Source organism: Anomalospiza imberbis, chromosome 23 (assembly GCF_031753505.1).
Source record: "Anomalospiza imberbis isolate Cuckoo-Finch-1a 21T00152 chromosome 23, ASM3175350v1, whole genome shotgun sequence".
NCBI classification, from domain to species: Eukaryota; Metazoa; Chordata; class Aves; order Passeriformes; family Viduidae; genus Anomalospiza; species Anomalospiza imberbis.
The window spans coordinates 1,717,029-1,739,746 of record NC_089703.1 but is presented as its reverse complement, the minus strand read 5'-3'; the positions used below and the strand labels follow the sequence as shown (position 1 = coordinate 1,739,746).

Below are 22,718 nucleotides of genomic sequence, written 5' to 3'. Positions count from 1 at the left end.
CCGGGCGAGTCCCGGGCGAGTCCCGGTGAGTCCGGGCGAGTCCCGGGTGACTCCCGGTGAGTCCGGGCGAGTCCCGGGTCAGCCGGGGCGCGGCTCGGGTCCTGCCCGGTCCCGCCCGGATGTTTCCCATTCCCGGCTCCGCCCAGATCCCGCCCAGACCGGTCCGAGCGGTCCCCGCCCCTCTTTTGCATATATTTGCATTCATCTGCATGGGTTGGCTCCCTGGGAGAGCGAGAGGGCCGGGCAGGGATGGGAACCCAAAATCCTGGGGAGTTCCGGGATCCCAGCCCTGGGACCCTGTTCCCAACGTGCTGGGGAGTTCCACATTCCCAGCATCCCGAGAATTCCACATTCCCAAAATCCTGGGAATTCCCCCTTCCCAACATCCCAAAGAGTTCCACATCCCAATGTCCCAAAGAATTCCACATCCCAATGTCCCAAAGAATTCCCCCTTCCCAACGTCCCAAAGAATTCCCCCTTCCCAACGTCCCAAAGAGTTCCACATCCCAACGTCCCAAAGAATTCCACATCCCAACGTCCCAAAGAATTCCACATCCCAACATCCCAAAGAATTCCACATTCACAACATCCTGGGGAACTGCACATTCCCAACAATTCCCAGGAATTCCACATCCCAACATCCCGGGGAGTTCTGGGATCCCAGCCCTTGGATCCCGTTCCCAACATCTCGGAGAGTTCCACATTCCAACATCCCAGGGAATTCCACATTCCCAAAATCCAGGGAATTCCCCCTTCCCAACATCCGGGGAACTCCAGGATCCCAGCCCTGGGACCCTGTTCCCAACGTGCTGGGGAGTTCCACATTCCCAGCATCCCGAGAATTCCACATTCCCAACATCCTGGGGAACTCCACATTCCCAACGTCCCAGGGAGTTCCAGGATCCACTGGTGGGATCCAGCCCCTGGGGCCCTATTCCCAGTTTTCCCTGGATCCAGGATCCATGGGTGGGATCCACCCCCTGTGATTCCATCCCAGCCTGAGCATTCCTGGCTTTCCCTGGATCCAGGATCCACAGCCGTGTCCATGGGGGCTGAGTTCATCCCGAGCTCCATATCCCCCATTTCCCTGGATCCAATCCCTGTGGAATGACCCCATCCTGAGCTGTGCATCCCAAATTTTCCCTGGATCCAGGATCCATAGGTGGGATCCAACCCCTGTGACCCCATCCCGGCCTGAGAATTCCTAGTTTTCCTTGGATCCGGGATCCACGGGCTGGATCCAGCCCCTGTGACCTGACCCCATTCCAAGCTCTCTATCCCCAGTTTGTTCCTGGATCCAATCCCAGGCTCTGCATCCCAAATTTTCCCTGGATCCAGGATCCATAGGTGGGATCCAACCCCTGTGACCCCATCCCAGGCTGAGCATCCCAAATTTCTCCTGGATCTACTCCAAACTTCACATCCCAAATTTTCCCTGGATCCAAGATCCATGGGTGGGGTCCAGCCCCTGTGACCTGACCCCATTCCAAGCTCTCCATCCCCAGTTTTTTCCTGGATCCAATCCCAGTTTTCCCTGGATCAAGGATCCAACCCCTGTGACCTCATGCCGGGCTGAGCGTTCCCAGTTTTCCCTGGATCCAGGATGCACCAGCTGGATCCAACCCCTGTGGCCTGACCCCATTCCAAGCTCTCCGTCCCAAATTTTTCCAGGCTGATCCAACCTTGTTGAGCATTTTGGGATTTTTTTCCCAAGCCAGGAGCCATCAAACCCCCCTGACCCACCTGGAAAATCACTCCTGGGGTTTTTTTTGGGATCATTTCCTGGTTCTGCCCTGCCCCGGCCACGGAGCTGCTCTTTGGGGGGATCCCACATCCAGAAATCCCAGCTGGACAATTCCCATGAATTCCCCATCCCAAAATCCCAGCTGGACAATTCCCTGTGAATTCCCCATCCCAAAATCCCAGTCTGGACAATTCCCATGAATTCCCCATCCCGAAATCCCGGCTGGACAATTCCCATATCCTGAAATCCCAGCTGGACAATTCCCCGTCCCGAAATTCCAGGTTGGACAATTCCCATGAATTCCCCATCCCGGAATCCCAGCTGGACAATTCCCGGTGTGGATCCCCGCACACCTGGCCAAACCCCTGGAACGATCCCCCAGAACGATCCCCCAGAACGATCCCCCGGAACGATCCCCCGGAACGATCCCCTGGAATGATTCCCTGGAACGATCCCCCGGAACGATCCCCTGGAATTTCAGGCTCGGCTGGAGCCCGGCCCCGCTCCCGCCCGGCCCCGCCCGAGCCCGGCCCGGCCCGGCGGCCCCGCGGCCGCTCCCCGGGGACATTCCCAGCACGCTCCCGCTTCTCCCAGCCCAGGTGAGCTTCTTTGGGATGGGGGAGGCTGGAAAACCGGGAATGGCTCGGGAATGCGTGCCCGAGGGGGCTCTGGAGGGGCGGATTTGGGGTGTGCACATCCCTGATCCTAAAAAAAAAAAACAAACACCGGGAAAGGGTTGGATCAAAAAAAGCACCTGTGGGAAAGGGTTGGATCCCAAGAAAAAACTGCGGGAAAGGGTTGGATCCTAAAAACACCTGTGGGAAAGGGTTGGATCCCCTAAAAACACCTGTGGGAAAGGGTTGGATCCCCTAAAAACACCTGTGGGAAAAGGTTGGATCCCCCCAAAAAAAGCTGCAGGCAAGGGTTGGAGCCCCAAAAAACCCCCAAGCAACCAGGAAAGGGTTGGATCCAAAAAAAAACCCCACCTGTGGGAAAGGGTTGGATCCCAAAAGAACACCTGTGGGAAAGGGTTGGATCCCAAGAAAACCGTGGGAAAGGGTTGGATCCCCCCCAAAAAGGTGCAGGAAAGGGTTGAATCTCAAAAAAAACCCCCAAACCACCAGGGAAAGGGTTGGATCCCCAAAAAAAAAAAAAAAAAACCCAAACCTGTGGGAAAGGGTTGGATCCCAAAAAAAAACTGCGGGAAAGGGTTGGATCCTAAAAACACCTGTGGGAAAGGGTTGGATCCCCTAAAAACACCTGTGGGAAAGGGTTGGATCCCCTAAAAACACCTATGGGAAAGGGTTGGATCCCCTAAAAACACCTATGGGAAAGGGTTGGATCCCCTAAAAACACCTATGGGAAAGGGTTGGATCCCCTAAAAACACCTATGGGAAAGGGTTGGATCCCCTAAAAACACCTGTGGGAAAGGGTTGGATCCCTCCAAAAAAAGCTGCAGGCAAGGGTTGGAGCCCCAAATTCCCCCAAGCAACCAGGAAAGGGTTGGATCCAAAAAAAAACCCCACCTGTGGGAAAGGGTTGGATCCCAAAAGAACACCTGTGGGAAAGGGTTGGATCCCAAGAAAACTGTGGGAAAGGGTTGGATCCCCCCCCAAAAAGGTGCAGGAAAGGGTTGAATCTCAAAAAAAACCCCCAAACCACCAGGGAAAGGGTTGGATCCCCCCCCAAAAAAAAACCCAAACCTGTGGGAAAGGGTTGGATCCCAAAAAAAAAAACTGCGGGAAAGGGTTGGATCCTAAAAACACCTGTGGGAAAGGGTTGGATCCCCTAAAAACACCTGTGGGAAAGGGTTGGATCCCCTAAAAACACCTGTGGGAAAGGGTTGGATCCCCTAAAAACACCTGTGGGAAAGGGTTGGATCACCCCAAAAAAAGCTGCAGGCAAGGGTTGGAGCCCCAAAAAACCCCCAAGCAACCAGGAAAGGGTTGGATCCAAAAAAAAACCCCACCTGTGGGAAAAGGTTGGATCCCAAAAGAACACCTGTGGGAAAGGGTTGGATCCCAAAAAAAAACTGCGGGAAAGGGTTGGATCCTAAAAACACCTGTGGGAAAGGGTTGGATCCCCTAAAAACACCTGTGGGAAAGGGTTGGATCCCCCCAAAAAAAGCTGCAGGCAAGGGTTGGAGCCCCAAAAAACCCCCAAGCAACCAGGAAAGGGTTGGATCCAAAAAAAACCCCACCTGTGGGAAAGGGTTGGATCCCAAAAGAACACCTGTGGGAAAGGGTTGGATCCCAAGAAAACTGTGGGAAAGGGTTGGATCCCCCCCAAAAAAGGTGCAGGAAAGGGTTGAATCTCAAAAAAAAAACCCAAACCACCAGGGAAAGGGTTGGATCCCCCCCCCAAAAAAAAAAAAACCCCAAACCTGTGGGAAAGGGTTGGATCCCAAAAAAAACCCCAAAAAAGCACTGGGCAAGGGTTGGATCCCAAGGCTGATCCCTTGGGCTGGAGGATCCAAGGTCTGGAATTCCGGGATTTTCCCAAGGGGCATGAGCCATCCCAAAATTGGGGCTGATCCCAAAAAGTCCTGGCCCTTTCCCGAGGAGGAGTTTTGGGATGAGCGTTCCCAGAGCCCAGGAGCCATTCCCGGCCTTTGGGCTGGGAAGAAGGTCTGTGAAAACCTGGGAAAAACACTTTAATTCCCAAAAAACTCTGGGAAAATCACTGTAAACGCCAGGATAAATCACTGTAATTCCCAAGAAAAATCACTGTAAATCCCAGGAAAAAACTCCAGAAAAATCACTTTAATTCCCAAAAAACTCTTAGAAAATTGCTGTAAACCCCAGGAAAAATCAATGTAAATTCCAGAATAATTAACTGTAAATCCCAGCAAAAAAAACTCTAGAAAAATGACTTTAATTCCCAAAAATCTCAGGGATAATCTGTGTAATTCCCAGGAAAAATCACTGTAAATCCAAGGGAAAATCACTGTAAATCCCAGGAAAAACCTCCAGAAAAATCACTTTAATTTCACTTTAATCCCAGGGAAAAAAAAAATCCAGAAAAATCCCTTTAATTCTTGGAAGAAAAAAAAAAAATAGGAGAAATCACTTGAATTCCCATAAAAATTCACTTTAATCCCCAAAAAAAACCCCAGGAAAATTCCCTTTGTTTCACAAAGCCCCGCAGATGCTTTTGCCACTTCCCAAAAATAATCCGGGAAAGGTTTTCCCTCCCAAAAACCGGGATGGGAGGGATCCAAACACAGGGAAATTTGGGGAAGAGAAAGGGAATTTTTTTTTTGGAAAATAAAGGGATTTTTTTAGGACAAATAAATGGAATTTTGGGACAAATTAAATGGATATTTTTGAGAAAATAAAGGGATTTTTTTTTTTTGCCAAATAAAGGGAATTTTGGGGCCCAGTGAAAGAGATTTCTGGGGCAAAATAAAGGGATATTTGGAGAAGAGGAAGGGTTTTTTTTTTTTTGAAAATAAAGGGGTTTTTTGGCAAATAAATGGAATTTTTGGGCCGAATGAAAGGGATTTTTGGGGCAAAGTAAAGGGAAATTTGGGGCAAATTAAAGGGGAATTTTGGGAAAAGAAAGGGAATTTTGGGGCCAAATGAAAGGGATTTTTTTGGGAAAAATATGGAATCCATACATGGGACGCTTTAAATCCGGGGGGTTTTCGGCTCCCGGCCGGATTTTGGGAGTTTTAAAAGGAATTTTCCAGAGAAAAATCCGATTTGCCCGGGAATTCTGGGCTGGGGTTGAAGGGAGAAATCCCGAATTCCTGGGGCTGGGAATCCCGGGAAGAGGGGGGGAGGAAAAGGAAAAGGAGGAAAAAGAGGGAAAAGGAGGAAAAGGAAAAGGAGGAAAAGGAAAAGGAGGAAAAGGAAAAGGAGGAAAAAGAGGGAAAAGGAGGAAAAGGAAAAGGAAAAGAAAAAGGAAAAGGAAAAGGAGGAAAAAGAGGAAAAGCAGGAAAAGGAGGAGGAGGAGGGAAAGGAGGAAAAAGGAGAAGGAAAAGCAGGAAAAGCAGGGAAAAGGAGGAAAAGCAGGAAAAAGGAGGGAAAGCAGGAAAAGGAGAAGGAGGTGGAGGAAAAGTGGGAAAAAGGAGAAGGAAAAGCAGGAAAAGCAGAAGAAGCGGGAGGAGGAAAAGCAGGAGAAGGAAAAACAGGAGAAGCAGGAAAAGCTGGAAAAGCAGGAAGAGGAAAAGGAGGAGGAGGAGGAGGAGGAAGGGGAGGAGGAGCGGCGATGATTCCCAAATCCCGGCATCCCTCGCTCCGCTGGAAGCGGCTCCGGGCCGGGCCCGGCGCTCCCCGCCGGGATTTGGGAATTGCGGGCCCAGCTCCGGGAGCCGGGAGGGCCCCGGGAGGATCCCGGGATCCCGGGGACAGCGGATCCCGCCGGGATCGGCGATTCCCGGCCCGCGGCCCATGCGGACACCGAGCGGCGGCCGCGGCCTGCCCAGGTCAGCGCATTCCCGGTTCCCCAAAATCCCTGGATCCGGCCGGGATCCACCCCCGGAGCCCGGGACCGCCCGCATTCCCAAACTTCCAGCGCTTTTCCCGGCTGTCCTCAGCCCCAGCCGTTCCCTGCTGGTTTTTCCTGCCGCTCCTGCTTCCCAAAAACCCAGCCCCAGATCCCTGGATCCAGCCCCGGATCCAGCCCCAGATCCCTGGATCCACCCCTAGATCCCTGGATCCACCCCCAGATCCCCGGATTCAGCCCCAGATCCCCGGATCCAGCCCCGGATCCAGCCCCAGATCCCCGAATCCAGCCCCAAATCCCCGGATCCAGTCCCAAATCCTCGGATCCAGCCCCAGATCCCCGAATCCAGCCCCAGATCCCTGGATCCACCCCCAGATCCCTGGATCCAGCCCCAAATCCCCGGATTCAGCCCCAGATCCCCGGATCCAGCCCCGGATCCAGCCCCAGATCCCCGAATCCAGCCCCAAATCCCCGGATCCAGCCCCAAATCCTCGGATCCAGCCCCAGATCCCCGAATCCAGCCCCAGATCCCCGGATCCAGCCCCAGATCCCCTTATCCGCCCCCAAATTCCCGGCGGGAAGAGCCTTCCCGGTGCTCTCTGCTGTCACAGCTATTCCCGGTTTCTTGCTGCACCTGCTTCCCAAAAATCCAGCCCTAAATCCATGGATCCACCCGGAAATCCCCTTCCCACCCCAAAATCCCTGGATCCCCCCGGAAATCCCCATTCCCACCCCAAAATCCCTGGATCCCCCTGGAAATCCCCATTCCCACCCCAAAATCTCTGGATCCCGAGGTTTACCCGGTGGGAAGAGCCCACCCTTCTCTCCCTCTGCCCAGGTCAGGAGATTCCTGCTTTTCCTTCTCCCACTTCCAAAAACTCCCCGGATCCACCCCCACATTCCCATTTCCAACCCCAGATCCCGATATTCCAGAGGTTTTCCTGAGCATTCATTCTTTTCATGCTCCCGCTTCCCAAAAATCCACCCCCAAATCCCCATTCCCACCCCCAAATCCCAGTATCCAGAGGTTTTCCCATTGGCATGAGCCCTTCCCTTCCCTCCCCGCTGCCCCGGCTGTTCCTGCTCGAGAATTCCCAGTTTTTCTCTAAGGATTGGATTTCAAACTCCCAAAAAGCTGGGAATGGGAAGTTCCCATCGGTGACAAAAATAAAGGGAATTTTGGGACAAATAAAGGGAATTTTGGGACAAATGAAAGGATTTTTTTTTTTGTAAATAAAAGGAGTTTTGGTGCCTAATGAAAGGGAGTTTTGGGGAAGATTAGGGGAATTTTGGGGAAAAATAAAGGGAATCTTGGGGGCCAAATGAAGGGGAATTTGAGGAAGAGAAGGGGGATTTTTTGGCAAATAAAGGGAATTTTTTGGGGTCAATAAATGGAATTTTGGGGCCCAATGAAAGGGAGTTTTGGGGAAAAATAAACGGGATTACAGAGCCAATTAAAGAGGAATTTTGGGACAAATGAAGGGAATTTGGGGCAAATGAAGGGGATTTTTTTAAAGATTATTTATTTATTCCCAGTTGTTTATTCCCAGTCATTTACTCCTGGGATCAGCAGTGGGGCAGGGCCAATTCCCTGCCGATCCTACTGGGATGGATCCTGGATTCCCTGCTAGAAGGGATCCCGGATTTCCCGCTGGAATGGATCCTGGATTCCCTGCTGGAAGGGATCCCGGATTTCCCGCTGGGATGGATCCTGGATTTCCCACTGGGATGGATCCCAGATTCCCCGCTGGTACTGATCCTGGATTTTCCCCCGCTGTTCCCAATCCCTGATCCAATCCTCATGGGTTGGGATGATCCTGGGGTGGATCAGGATCCATTGGAAGGGCTTGGGATGGTCCCAGGATGGATCCAGATCCCTGAGAGGATCCCAGGAGGGATTCAGAACCCTGGGATCATCCCCGGATGATCCTGGGATGGATCTGGATCCCTAGGATGATCCTGGGAGGGATCCTGGGATGGATCTGGGTCCCTGGGATGGATCCGGATCCCTGAGAGGATCCCAGGATGGATTTGGGTCCCCGGGATGATCCTGGGATGATCCTGGGATGGATCTGGATCCCTGGGTGGATCCCAGGATGGATTTGGATCCTTGGGATGGTCCTGGGATGATCCCAGATGGATCCAGATCCCTGAGAGGATCCCAGGATGGATCCAGATCCCTGGGGTTATCCTGGGATGGTTTTGGATCCCGGGGCAGATCCAGCAGCAGCTCCCCTATGCAGCAGCTCCAGTGCCAGGGATAAAAATATCCCAGGATAAAAATACCCCGGGATGGGAGAGGCCGGCCTGGGCCGGGGTTTGGATCCGGCTTCTCCCGGGGCTGGGGCCTCCTTGGGAATCCCCATTCCCAGGGGTCTTCCCATCCCAACATCCCTGGGTTCTCCTGCCTCCCCGTTTTCCTGCCCCACTTCATTTCCATGGATCCCTGAGTCCCAGTTTTCCTCTCCCACTTCCCGTTTTTTGTCTCCTTATTTATTTCCATGGATCCCCTGCAGCTCCCAAAGTTCCACATTCCCAGGGCTGATTCCCCATCCCCACATCCCTGGATTATCCTGAATCCTGATTTTCCTCTCCCACTTTATTTCCATGGATTCCTGCTTCCCAGTTTTCCTCTCCCACTTCATTTCCATGGATCCCCAGCAGCTCCTGGGACTCCCCATTCCCAGGGATGATCTCCCCTCCCCCACCCCTGCATTTTCCCACTTCCCACTCTTTCTCTCCCTGTGCATTCCCACAGATCCCGTTTTTCCCTCATCCCATGGGATCCGTTTCGCTCCTGGGATGTTCCCACCCCTCACTGCGCAGGAAACTTCGGGAAAAATCCTTTTTTTGCTTGGATCCATCCCAATCCCAGGATTATTTTGGAGGCCTGGGATAAATCTGGGCTGGGCTAGGCTGAGCTCAGCGCTCCAAAGGGGAATGACCTTTTCCCAGGATAAATTTGGGATGGGCCGCAATTCCCGCCGGGAGAGGGACCCAGAGCGGGAAGGGGCCGGATCCTGATCCCAGTCCCAATCCTGGGGTTGTTTTTCCTGAGGATTCCCAACTTTGAGGCTTTTTCTGGAGCTGGCGCTGCAGAAACTGGGACTTCTCGGTGTCCTGGGAACACCCGGCTCCAGAGCTTCCCTGGGTTTTTGGGGGATTCTTCTCCCAGGATTTTGGAGATTCTTCTCTTGGGATTTTGGAAATTCTTGTCCTGGTTTTTGGGGATTCATCTCCCATTTTTTTCTGGATTGATCTCTTTTTTTTTTTTTTTTTTGTGGATTCATCTCCTGGTTTTTGGGGATTGATCTCCTTGGTTTTTTGTGGATTCATCTGGTTTTTTGGGGATTTTTCTCCCAGTTTTTGAGGATCTGTCTCCCGATTCTGGGAGATTCACCTCCTGGTTTTTGGGGATCCTTCTTCCAGTTTTTGGGAATTGATCTCCTGGTTTCTGGTGGATTCTTGTCCTGGATTTCTGGCTCGCTCGGCGTCGCATCCACAGGGAAAATTCCCAGGTTGGGTGACCCAGGAGAGGTTCCCACTCCAGGGAAAGAATTCCAGGAGGAAAGATCCCAGCCTTTTCCGGGATCATCCCTTGAGACCATCCCACGGCTCCGACCTTGCTGCCCTTCCAGGTGCCTTCCAGGCACTCTCTGCTTTCCGGGCGGATGCTCCATCGATCCCTGCATCGATCCTGGCCAGATCCCAGCGCTTCCCGCCCTTCCCTGGGAGAGGGAGCTGCAATTCCCGGGATAAATTCTCACTGAGCCATTCCCAGCTCCCTGGCTGAGCTGGAGCCAGAGTTGGATCCATCCCGCTGGAGCCTCCCGGTGCTTTCCAGGGCTGGGACTGGGGCTGATCCCCCTTTCCCACCCCTTTTTTCCCCTTTTCCAGCCCTTTTTCTCAAGCCTTTTCCAACCCTTTTTGCCCCTTTCCCAACTCTTTTTTCCAACTGTTTTTCCCCCTTTTCCAATCCTTTTTCCCAACCCTTTTTCCCAAGCCTTTCCCAACCCTTTTCCCACCTTTCCCATCCCTTTTCCAACCATTTCCCCCCCCCTTCCCAACCCTTCATTCCCTGTTTTCTGCAGGAACGCCCCTGGAGCAGCTGAGCCCCCCCCGCCATGGCCTCGCCCCCCCCAGCCGCAGTAGGTACTGTCAGCCTCAGCTTCGGGAATTTGGGGATTTGGAGAATTTTGGGAAGGGGACAGCCAGCCCAGGGTGGGAAGGAGGGAGCCCTGGGGAGCCTGGATATCCCAGATGGAACCTTTTGGGATTGGGAAAACATGGAGGGCTCTTGGATCCTGGGGGCTGGGGGTGCTGGTCCCGTTCTCTGTCCCTGGTTCCCTATTTCCCTGTCCCCTGGTTCCCTACTTCTGTGTACCTGATTCCCTGGTTCCCTGTTTCCTATTTCCCTGATTCTGTATTTCCCTGGTTCCCTGATTCTGTATTTCCCTGGTTCCCTGATTCCCTATTTCCCCTATTTCCCTGGTTCCCTGATTCTGTATTTCCCTGGTTCCCCGATTCCCTATTTCCCCTATTTCCCTGGTTCCCTGATTGCCTATATTCCTGGTACCCTGATTCCCTACTTCCCTGTCCCTGGTTCCCTATTTCCCTGGTTCCCTATCCCTGGTTCCCTCTTTCCTTGGTTCCCTGATTCCCTCTCCCTGAATCCCTATTTCCCTGGTTCCCTCTTTTCCTGGTCCCCTGATTCCCTATTTCCCTGTTTTCCTGATTCCCTATTTCCCTGTTCCCAGGTTCTCTGGCTCCCTCCCTCCATTCCTGGACTCCGTTCCTGTTCCCATCCCTCTCCCTCCCCCTTCCCTTCTCCATCTCCATCCCCTCCTCCTCCATCCCCTGTGGATGTCACAGTCTGGTCAGAGCGAGAGAAAGCCAGGCGAGCTTTCCCATGGATTGGTCTGGGAAGTTTTAGGGAGCCAGAGAGAAGGAATGATAAATGAAGGGTGAAAAATTGCAGGTGGAGTTTGTTTGTTTGCAGCAGTGGTGAACTGTCTGCAGGTGGAGTTTTAACAAGCTCTCTTCCTCACTAGATCCTTACCCCCGAGGGTGCCGCCTTAATTAGCCGCTCAGGTGAATCGTGCTGATTAAATGACCAGCCCGGTGCACCTGGAGCGGACCAGGGAATAGGAGAAGGGTTTCCAATGGAAATGGGGCTTTGGGGTTCCAATGGAAACGGGGCTTTGGGGTTCCAGTGGAAATGGGGCTTTGGGGTTTCAGTGGAAACGGGGCTTTGGGGGTCCAGTGGAAACGGGGCTTTGGGGTTCCAATGGAAACAGGGCTTTGGGGTTCCAATGGAAACGGGGCTTTGGGGTTCCAATGGAAACGGGGCTTTGGGGTTCCAGTGAACACAGGGCTTTGGGGTTCCAATGGAAGCAGGGGTTTGGGGTTCCAATGGAAACAGGGCTTTGGGGTTCCAATGGAAACGAGGCTTTGGGGTTCCAGTATAAACAGGGCTTTGGGGTTCCAGTGGAAACAGGGCTTTGGGGTTCCAATGGAAACAGGGCTTTGGGGTTCCAAAGAACACAGGGCTTTGGGGTTCCAATGGAAACGGGGCTTTGGGGTTCCAATGGAAACAGGGCTTTGGGGTTCCAATGGAAACGAGGCTTTGGGGTTCCAGTAAAAACAGGGCTTTGGGGTTCCAATGGAAACAGGGCTTTGGGGTTCCAGTGGAGACGGGGCTTTGGGGTTCCAATGGAAACGGGGCTTTGGGGTTCCAGTGAACACAGGGCTTTGGGGTTCCAATGGAAACGGGGCTTTGGGGTTCCAATGGAAACAGGGCTTTGGGGTTCCAATGGAAACGAGGCTTTGGGGTTCCAATGGAAACGGGGCTTTGGGGTTCCAGTATAAACAGGGCTTTGGGGTTCCAGTGGAAACGGGGCTTTGAGGTTCCAATGGAAACGGGCCTTTGGGGTTCCAGTGGAAACAGGGCTTTGGGGTTCCAATGGAAACGAGGCTTTGGGGTTCCAGTAAAAACAGGGCTTTGGGGTTCCAATGGAAACAGGGCTTTGGGGTTCCAGTGGAAACGGGGCTTTGGGGTTCCAATGGAAACGGGGCTTTGGGATTCCAATGGATGCAGGGCTTTGGGGTTCCAATGGAAACGGGGCTTTGGGGTTCCAGTATAAACAGGGCTTTGGGGTTCCAGTGGAAACGGGGCTTTGGGGTTCCAATGGAAACGGGGCTTTGGGGTTCCAATGGATGCAGGGCTTTGGGGTTCCAATGGAAACGGGGCTTTGGGGTTCCAATGGAAACGGGGCTTTGGGGTTCCAATGGATGCAGGGCTTTGGGGTTCCAATGGAAACGGGGCTTTGGGGTTCCAGTATAAACAGGGCTTTGGGGTTCCAGTGGAAACGGGGCTTTGGGGTTCCAATGGAAACGGGCCTTTGGGGTTCCAGTGGAAACGGGGCTTTGGGGTTCCAATGGAAACGGGGCTTTGGGGTTCCAGTGAACACAGGGCTTTGGGGTTCCAGTGGAAACGGGGCTTTGGGGTTCCAATGGAAACGGGGCTTTGGGGTTCCAATGGATGCAGGGCTTTGGGGTTCCAATGGAAACGGGGCTTTGGGGTTCCAGTATAAACAGGGCTTTGGGGTTCCAGTGGAAACGGGGCTTTGGGGTTCCAATGGAAACGGGCCTTTGGGGTTCCAGTGGAAACAGGGCTTTGGGGTTCCAATGGAAACGAGGCTTTGGGGTTCCAGTAAAAACAGGGCTTTGGGGTTCCAATGGAAACAGGGCTTTGGGGTTCCAGTGGAAACGGGGCTTTGGGGTTCCAATGGAAACGGGGCTTTGGGGTTCCAATGGATGCAGGGCTTTGGGGTTCCAATGGAAACGGGGCTTTGGGGTTCCAGTATAAACAGGGCTTTGGGGTTCCAGTGGAAACGGGGCTTTGGGGTTCCAATGGAAACGGGTCTTTGGGGTTCCAGTGGAAACGGGGCTTTGGGGTTCCAGTGGAAACGGGGCTTTGGGGTTCCAATGGAAACGGGGCTTTGGGGTTCCAGTGGAAACGGGCCTTTGGGGTTCCAATGGAAACGGGGCTTTGGGGTTCCAGTGGAAACGGGGCTTTGGGGTTCCAATAAAAATGGGGCTTTGGGCCTCTTAACTTCTGGCCCAGAGTCCATGTCATTCCTGACTCCTGGGTGACAATCCCCTTTTCCCCTCCATCCCCCTTCCCTGGTTTCTCCATCCCCCTTCTCCTCCTCCATTCCCTTTTTTTTTCCCCTCCTCCACCTCCATCCCCCTTTTCCTCCTCCATCCCCTTCCTCTTCCCTCTCCTCTCTCCCCTTTTCCATCCTCCATTTCCATCCCTCTTCTCCCTCCATCTCCATCCCTCTTTTGCTCCATCCCCACTCTCCTCCTCCATCTCCCTTTTCCATCTCCTCCATCTCTTCCTTCCCCTTTCCCTTCATCCTCCTCCTCCACCCCCATCCCCTTCTCCCTCCCACTCTCCGTCCCCCTTCTATTCCATCTCCACCCCTTTTTCCTCCATTTTCTCCATCTCCCTTTTCCATCTCCTGCATCCTCCTTCTCCCTCCTTTGTCTACATCTCCCATCTCCATCCCTTTTTTTCCTCCATCCCTTTTTTTCCTCTATCCCCCTTTTCCCCACCCCGTCCCTGTTTCCCACTCTTCTGTGCCCCACTCCATGTTTTCCGTGCCTGTTCCCGCTCAGGATCTCCCCCGGATCCCCCTGGCCCCGCGGGGATGGAGGAGCTGGGCCAGGCCTTTGCCTTTGAGGACAGCGAGGAGGAGGAAGAGGAGGAGGGGGAGGACGAGGACTCGGATTCAGGAGCTGATCCCTGCCCCGATCCCGGAGCCGATCCTGGATCCGATCCCGGTGCCGATGTTGCTCTCCAGGCGCCTCCGCGCCGGCGGCGCCCGCCCAGCTCCGGTGAGGAGCGTTCTGCTCATTCCGTGTGGAATTCCGGCTCATTCCTGGTGTGGAATTCCCACTCATTCCCGATGTGGAATTCCCGCTTGTTCCCAGTGTGGAACTCCTGCTCATTCCCGGTGTGGAATTCCCGTTCCCGGTGTGGAATTCCCGCTCATTGCCAGTGTGGAGCTCCTGCTCATTCCCGGTGTGGAATTCCCACTCGGTGTGGAATTCCTGCTCGTTGCCCATGTGGAATTCCCGCTCATTCCTGGTGTGGAATTCCCATTCCTGGTGTGGAATTCCTGCTCATTAGGTGTGGAATTCCCGCTCATTTCTGGTGTGGAATTCCTGCTCATTCCCTGTGTGGAATTCCTGCTCATTAGGTGTGGAATTCCCACTCATTCCTGGTGTGGAATTCCCGGTATTCCCGGTGCATCCCGGGGGTGCCGACACCGTTTCTCTTTGATTTCCTTCCTCGCAGAGGGGCTGGAGCCAGAGACCAAGGAAGGGTGAGTGGGATTTGGGGCATTTAGTGGGATTTCCAGGGAATTTGGGGGGTTCTGCTGGGATTTGGGGCATTTAGTGGGATTTCCAGGGAATCTGGGGGTTCTGGTGGGATTTCAGGGAGTTTCCTGGGATTTCGGGGGGCTTCAGGAGGTTTTGGTGGGAATTCCGGGAGTTCTGATGGGATTTTAGGTCCTGTGCTGGATCTTTGGGATCTGTCCCCTCCGTTTGGTGTCACAGCTGCTGCCGTGCCTCAGTTTCCCCCAACTTCTCTGCATTTCAGAGAGCTCCAAGCAGGAGAACTCTGGGATTTTGGGATCTTTTTCATCATCCCTGAGAATCCTGGCAAGACATCCCTAAAAATCTTGGATGACCCTAAATCCTGGGATCCCAAGGAGCAGATGAGGGGGGAAAATCCTTAAAAAAATTCCTTATTTTGTTCCTGACTTGGGAAGGGGGTGACAGCGGGTGGGAGCTTTGGGATCCCCTGATCCTGGGGGATTTGCACCCAATCCTGAGGGATTTTTCCCTGGAATGCTCCTGCAGGATCCTGCCACAGGTGAGCAATGGCGAGGCTGGAGGAGATTCCCAGATCCGGACCCGCACCTGGAAGAGGGAGAGCATCTGCCAAGGTGGGGAAAAGCCGGGATGACTCCGGGAAAGCCCCAGCTGGGTTCGGGAAGGTTTCCACATCCCGTTGGGATCCTGGGCTGCTGATCTCGATCCCAGTCCTGATCCCAGTTCTGATCCTGGGTTTCCAGGGGAACGTTTCTCCTTCCCGGAGGTGGAGGATGAGGTCATCTACGACGACGTTCCCTGCGAGGGCCTGGATGTGGAGCAGGACGGTACGGGAGTGCTCTTCCTGCTTTTCCAGCTGGGAGCTGCCTCTTCCTGGTTTTCCAGAGCCCCCATCCCATTTTCTAGCAGGAATCACCTCTTCCTATTTTTCCAGGGCTCCCAATCCCATTTTCTATAAGGAAACTGCCTCTTCCCAGTTTTCCAGGGCCCCCCTTCCCATTTTCCATCAAGAAGGAGAGTCCTATCCTCCAGGAGGCTGTGGGTGGGAATAACCGGGGAAATCCCGGGATCTGGGAGGGATGGAGCCGCTCCCAGAGGGGCTGCAGGACCCTGAGGGTTCCGGAAAATGGGAATTCTGGAGTTCTACACTAGGGTTCCCCAATTCCCAAAATTTCCCTTTTCCCATTCCCTTTTCCCTTCCCTTATCCCCTTCATTCCCACCACTCCCAGGGGATCAATCCCCTTGGATCCATCCATGCATCCTGGTGTGCTCCCAGCTCCCTTCCAAACAAGCAAAACCCAGAACTCCCATGGCTTGGGAGCACGAGGATGGAGCGGGGATGGAGTGGGAATGGGGGATGGAGTAGGGATGGGGATGGAGTGGGAATGGGGGATGGAGTGGGAATGGGGGATGGAGTGGGAATGGGGGATGGAGTGGGAATGGGAATGGAGTGGGAATGGGGATGGAGTGGGAATGGGGATGGAGTGGGAATGGGGATGGAGTAGGGATGGGGGATGGAGTGGGAATGGGGATGGAGTGGGAATGGGGGATGGAGTGGGAATGGGGATGGAGTGGGAATGGGGATGGAGTGGGGATAGGGATGGAGTGGGAATGGGGATGGAGTGGGAATGGGGGATGGAGTAGGGATGGGGGATGGAGTGGGAATGGGGGATGGAGTGGGAATTCCCGGCTTGGCAGGCGCAGGGCTGATCTACGCCGAGGTGCAGCGCGGGGAGGGGACGCGCCTGGGCCAGGACCTGGGCTGGAGCTCCAGCGAGTTCGAGAGCTACAGCGAGGGCGATTCTGGAGAGGAATCCCGGCCGGAATCCCGGCGGGACGCGGAGCCGGCCAAGCTCCGCGCGGCGTTCCAGCCCAAGGTACCCATTCCTTGGAATCCTCATCCCTCCTTAGAACCCTCCTTAGAATCCTCATCCATCCCTCCTTAGAATCCTCATCCCTCCCTTGGAATCCTCATCCTGGCTTTTCCTGGGATTCTCCTGCGTGGAGGCACCGGAGCATCCTGCAGATGCTGCTGCGTTTTTCCTGGAATTTTCTTTCCGGTTTCCTCCTCCCCTTTTAATTTTCCTCCTGCTGGAGCCTCTCCCTGCCTTTCCCTGCTCCTGGTGCACTCCCTCCTCCATCCCAGCTGGAATTTTGGGATGCTGCTGCCCGTTCCTGCCACTTTGAGATGATTCCTCCTGCTTTTGGGGCTCTCCCTGCTGCTCCTGCACTGCCTGCTCACTCCCAGCTGGAATTTTGGGATTTTTGGGATGATTCTTCCTGGTTTTGATCCTTTCCCTGTCTTTCCCTGCTTCTGCCCTCCCTGCTTGCTCCCAGATGGGATTTTTGGGATGATTTTTTCTGTTTCTGAGCCTTTCCCTGCTGCTCCTGCACTCCCTGCCTGTGCCCATCTGAAATTCTGGGATGCTGCTGCCTGTTCTTTGCTGCTTTCCCTGCTCCTGCTGCATTCCCTGCTCCATCCCAACCAGAATTCCAGGGTGATTTCTCCTGTTTTTGAGCCTCTCGCTGCCTTTCCCTGTTGTTCCTGCACTCCCTGCACCATCCCAGATGGAATTTTGTGATTTTTCAGATGATTTCTTCTGGTTTTGAGCCTCTCCCTGCTTTTCCCTACTCCTGGTGCACTCCCTGCTCCATCCCAGCCAGCATTTCAGGATTTTTGGGATTATTCCTCCCATTTCTGAGCCTCTCCTTGTTGTTCCTGCACTCCCTGCCTGCTCCCAGCCGGAATTCCGGGCTGCTGCTGCTGTTCCCTGCTCCTTTGGGATGATCTCTCCTGTTTTTTTGCATTTGCTGCTTCCCGGGATCTCTGCTCTGCTGCTCTCCCGCTTTGCTTTGGGCTCAGCTCTCTCCAGACCTCCATAAACTCAAGGAAAAATGCGCCAGGACTAAGCGGGAGCTCCTGGCTCTGAGAGTTGGGGGGAAGGAAATGCAGGAGCTGAAGCACAAATCCGATTGGAAGGTACCAATCCCATCCCGCATCCCGAAATTCCCAAAATTCTCGGCCTGAGGGGATAAAATTCCCCCGTGGAGTGGATCCAGGCTGGGCCCATCCCATTCCTGTCCCAGAAAATCAGCCTGGAGCTGCTGAGGTGCCGCTCGTGTTGCAGCTCCTGGGCCTTCCCAAGCCATCGGAATTCAGGGATTCGGGGATTCAGGAAGGAATTCACAAAGAAAGGAATTCAGGAAGGAATTCAAGAATTCAGGAAGAACAGCAGGAGTTCAGGAAGGAATTCACAAAGGAAGGAATTCAGGAATTCGGGAGGAATTCAGGAGGGAAAGAATTCAGGAGGGAAGGAATTCAGGAATTCAGGAAGGAGAATTTTGGGAATTGTGGAACCTCAGGGCAAAGCCTTTCCCACCCCATCCCATCCTGGCTGATACTATTTGGGGTTGAACTGCTGGGATTTGGGGTAGGACTGAACTGTCAGATTTGGGTTAGAAATGCTGGGATTTGGGGTAGAAACTCTGGGATTTGGAGTAGAAATGCCAGGATTTGGGGTAGAACTCTGGGATTTGGGATAAAAGCCCAGGATTTGGGGTTGGAAAGGCTGATCCCCCTTTCCCTGCCCCACACATCCCACCCGGGCTCAGGAAGGGCCGGAGGTGTCCCTGCTTGGCTGCGCTGCCCGATCCCGCTCCGGCTGCTGCACATCCACGGGAGGGATCCGGGGAGATCCATGGGAGGGATCCAGGGGGATCCCGGAACACTGGCCGTGTGCATGCTGCTCCCAGCTGCATGGAAAAACAGGGAATGGCACTCCAGGGATCTTCCTGAGGGGCTGGATCCAGGAGGGATCCTGGGGCAGCCTGGAGCTTTCTGATCCCTGAGATCCCTGTGCTGATCCCTGAGATCCCTGTGCTGATCCCTGTGATCCTGGTGATGATCCCTGAGATCCATGTTATTCCTGTTATTCCTCTGATCCTGGTGTTCCTGATGATTCCTGTGGTCTTTGTGATGATCCCAGTGACCCCTGTGATCCCAGTGATGATCCCACTGGTTCTTGTGATCCCTGAGATCCTGTAATCCCGGTGATGATCCTGGTGATCCCTGCGATCCCAGTGATCCTGGCGATGATCCCTGCAATGATCCCGTTGATCCTTGTGATCCCTGTGCTCCCTGAGATCCTGGTGACACCTGTAATCCCAGCGAATCCCTACAATCCCAGTGATCCTGGTGATCCCTGCGATCCCAGTGATGATCCCGCTGATCCTTGTGATCCCCGTGCTCCCTGAAACCCCGGTGATGATCCCTGTGATCCTGTTGACCCCTGCAATCCCCGTGATCCCAGCGCCGATCCCGGTTCCCGTTGCAGGTGTCGCAGCTGATGCGGGCGGCGCGCAGCGGCACCAAGGACGGGCTGGAGCGCACGCGCATGGCCGTGCTGCGCAGGGTCACCTTCCTGCAGCGCCGCGACGGCCCAGGTGAGGCTCCGGGATCCCATCCCCAGGGGATCCCGTCCCTCCGGAACCCTGGGGATCCCATCCCTATGGAACCCTGGGAATCCCATACCTGGGGAACCTCCAGGATCCCATCCCCAGGGAATCCCGTCCCTCTGGAACCCTGGGGATCCCATCCCCATGGAACCTCCCAGGTTCTCATCCTCAGGGAACCTGGGATCCCATCCCTTGGGATCCCATACCCGGGGAACCTCTGGGATCCCATCCCCAGGGAATCGCGTCCCTCTGGAACCCTGGGGATCCCATCCCCATGGAACCCTGGGAATCCCATCCCTATGGAGCCCTGGGAATCCCATACCCGGGGAACCTCCAGGATCCCATCCCCAGGGAATCGCGTCCCTCTGGAACCCTGGGGATCCCATCTCTATGGAACCCCAGGAATCCCATCCCCAGGGAACCCAGGGATCCCATTCCTATGGAACCCTGGGAATCCCATCCCCAGGGAACCTCCAGGATCCCATCCCCAGAGAATCCCATCCCTATGGAACCCTGGGAATCCCATCCCAGGATGTCCCTCCGGAACCCTGGGGATCCCATCTCTATGGAACCCTGGGAATCCCATACCTGGGGAACCTCCAGGATCCCATCCCCAGGGAATCCCGTCCCTCTGGAACCCTGGGGATCCCATCCCCATGGAACCTCCCAGGTTCTCATCCTCAGGGAACCTGGGATCCCATACCCGGGGAACCTCTGGGATCCCATCCCCAGGGAATCGCGTCCCTCTGGAACCCTGGGGATCCCATCCCCATGGAACCCTGGGAATCCCATCCCTATGGAGCCCTGGGAATCCCATACCCGGGGAACCTCCAGGATCCCATCCCCAGGGAATCGCGTCCCTCTGGAACCCTGGGGATCCCATCTCTATGGAACCCTGGGAATCCCATCCCCAGGGAACCCAGGGATCCCATTCCTATGGAACCCTGGGAATCCCATCCCCAGGGAACCCAGGGATCCCATCCCCAGAGAATCCCATCCCTATGGAACCCTGGGAATCCCATCCCAGGATGTCCCTCCGGAACCCTGGGGATCCCATCTCTATGGAATCTCCTTCCCCTTCTCCCACCTCATTCCATGGATCTGGAGCTTCCTGGGATCTCTGCAGGCTCCACCTCCCTCCTTTTGTCCTTCGGGGATAAAACAGCAGCACCCGGCCTTGTCCTTGCCCTTTTCCTTCAGGATTTTGTCCCTTCAGAATTTCTTTCCCTGAATTCCCAATTCCCAGGAGCTTTCCCTTGGATTTTTCCTTCAGCCTTTTTTCCCTGAATTCCCAGTTCCTCAGGTGTTTTTCTTGGATTTTTCTTTAATAATTTCTTTCCCTGAACTCCCAATTCCCAGGGGCTTTCCTGTGGATTCTTCCTTTGGGATTTTTCCCCTTGAATTCCTAATTCCTGGGGCTTTTCCTGGCCCAGCCTTGTCTCGTAGGGAATGGGGAGTGGGAAAACCAAGCTCGGAGCCGGGAGAAGCCTTTGGAGAGGGCAAATTTTGGGAATCCTGATCCCTCTCACCTTTCCCAGTTTTCTCCTGCATTATTCCCTGCATTTGGAGCTTTCCTTTGTTCCCATTCCCAGCTCTCTCCTTTTATCCGTTTGGGATAAAACAGCCACTCCACCCAGCAGCACTGGGGTTTCCCTTGGATTTTTCCCTCAGGATTTTTCCCTAAATCCCCATTCCCAGGAGGTTTCCCTTAGATTTTTCCCTCAGGACTTTCCCCTAAATCCCAGTTCCCAGGGGGTTTCCCTTGAATTTTTCCCTCAGGGTTTTTTCTTGAGGATTTTTCCCCTGAATTCCCAATTCCCACGAGGTGTTCTTGGATTTTCCTTTGAGGATTTTTTCCCTGAACTCCCAATTCCCCAGGGGGTTTCCCGTGGATTTTTCCCTCAGGATTTCTCCCTAAATCCCAGTTCCCAGGGGTTTTTCCTGACCCTTCCCTGTCCTGTAGGGAACGGGGAGCAGGAAACCCAAACCCCTCAGCCCAGCAAAGCCCTGGGAGAGGATGGTTTTTAGGGAATCCTCATCCCGCTCCCCTTTCCCATTTTTCCTGGATTATTCCCTGCATTTGAGGCTTTCCTTCAGCTGTTCCCACTCCTTGCAAACTCTAACTTGCTCCTCACAATTTTGGGATAAAACAGCCACTGCAGTGCCAGAGCCGTCCTTGGGTTTTCCCTGCGGGTTTTCCCCTGAATTCCCAATTCCCGGGGCTTTTCCCTGTCCCGCAGGGGATGGGGAGCGCAGGAGGAGCGTGGCCGAGGCGGAGAAGCCGCCGCGCTCCCGCCGGAGCTCCCGGGTTTCCCTGGAGCAGCCGAGGGCAGGTAGGATCCAGGGGAGGTAGGCTCGATCCCGCTGGATCCCAGCGCCTGGAGCTTCCTGGGGGATCGGCTGCGTGTGTTCCCAGAGCATTCCCGTAGGATTGGCTGTGTGTTCCCAGAGCATTCCCAGAGCATTCCTGTGGGATTGGCTGTGTGTTCCCAGAGCATTCCCAGAGCATTCCCGTGGGATTGGCTGTGTGTTCCCAGAGCATTCCCAGAGCATTCCTGTGGGATCAGCTGCGTGTGTTCCCAGTATTCCCGTGGGATCGGCCACGTACTCCCAGAGTATTCCCATGGGATCGGCTGCGTGTATTCCTATCATTCCCATGGGATCAACCATGTGTGTTCCCAGCATTCCCATGGGATTGACTGCATGTGTTCCTGGCATTCCCATGGGATCAGCTGCGTGTTCCCAGAACATTCCCATGGGATCAGCTGCGTGTTCCTGGCATTCCCATGGGATCAGCCACGCATGTTCCCAGAGCATTCCCATGGGATCAGCTGTGTGTTCCCGGCCTTCCCATCAGATTGGCTGCGTGTTCCTGGCTTTCCTGCAGTTTCTCTTGGGATGGGATCAGCCGTGTGTGTTCCCAACATTCCCGAAGCCTCCCATGGGATGGGATCGGCTGCATGTGTCATGCCATTCCCTGAGCATTCCCAAAGGTTCCCATGGGATTGGCTGTGTGTTCCCAGCTTTCCTGCAGCTTTCCATGGGATTAGATTAGCAGCGTGTGTTCCTGGCATTCCCAAAGCTTCCCATGGGATCGGCTGTGTGTTCCTGCCATTCCTGTGGGGTTGGCTGAGTGTATCCTGCCATTCCCACCATTCCCGTGGGATCGTTCCCGCATGGCCCGCGCGGCTTTGGGGCGCGGCAATCCCGGGAGAGCATCCCCGGGGAGGAGGAGCCGAAATTAGGGAAGGAAAAAGGTCCCCGCAGCCCTTCCCTTCCCTTCCTCCTTCCCTCCCCCCAGCCCTTCCCTTTCCCGGGATTTCTGGCCCGGGATGGGGCCGGGGCCATGTGGAGGCGACGGCCGCGCTCCCATCCCAAGTTTTCCTTGGTTTATTCCGAGCTTTCCTTGGCTCGCTCGCCCTCCTCCTCCTCGGCTGCTTCCGCCTCGGGTAAGGGCTGCTCGCTCCGGCGCTTCCCGCTTTTCCTGCGCTCCCGGCTCCTTTTCCCGTATCCCGCTGTCTCGGAGCGAGGACGAGGCGATGTTTCCGCTGTTTCTGGGCGGATTTTTGGGATGGGGACCCTCCCTGTCCCCTCCCCGTGGCGCTGTCCTGGTTCCCACTGCGGCACTTCCCCTTTTCCCAGCTCCTTTTCCCGGCTCCTTTT

At 54.6% G+C, this 22,718-nt stretch overlaps 1 protein-coding gene across 6 annotated transcripts in view; it reads left to right on the top strand.

Moving 5' to 3' along the window:
* Nucleotides 1-5,941: 5,941 nt before the first annotated feature.
* The window catches only part of ARHGEF10L (Rho guanine nucleotide exchange factor 10 like), a 36,935-nt gene continuing 20,158 nt past the window's right edge, over nucleotides 5,942-22,718 (top strand). The window contains exons 1-10 of one of the 6 annotated variants that reach the window (XM_068171771.1): nucleotides 6,033-6,173; nucleotides 10,285-10,345; nucleotides 13,877-14,095; nucleotides 14,559-14,586; nucleotides 15,128-15,213; nucleotides 15,343-15,426; nucleotides 16,299-16,477; nucleotides 17,464-17,580; nucleotides 18,935-19,043; nucleotides 21,296-21,388. In XM_068171771.1, the coding sequence (XP_068027872.1) occupies nucleotides 10,318-10,345; nucleotides 13,877-14,095; nucleotides 14,559-14,586; nucleotides 15,128-15,213; nucleotides 15,343-15,426; nucleotides 16,299-16,477; nucleotides 17,464-17,580; nucleotides 18,935-19,043; nucleotides 21,296-21,388 (943 nt within the window). In that variant the 5' untranslated portion in view covers nucleotides 6,033-6,173; nucleotides 10,285-10,317. Of the gene's footprint in view, nucleotides 6,174-10,284; nucleotides 10,346-13,876; nucleotides 14,096-14,558; nucleotides 14,587-15,127; nucleotides 15,214-15,342; nucleotides 15,427-16,298; nucleotides 16,478-17,463; nucleotides 17,581-18,934; nucleotides 19,044-21,295; nucleotides 21,389-22,307; nucleotides 22,505-22,718 lie in introns of those variants that run through there. The other 5 variants (XM_068171768.1, XM_068171770.1, XM_068171769.1 and 2 more) reach the window with 5 other exon arrangements.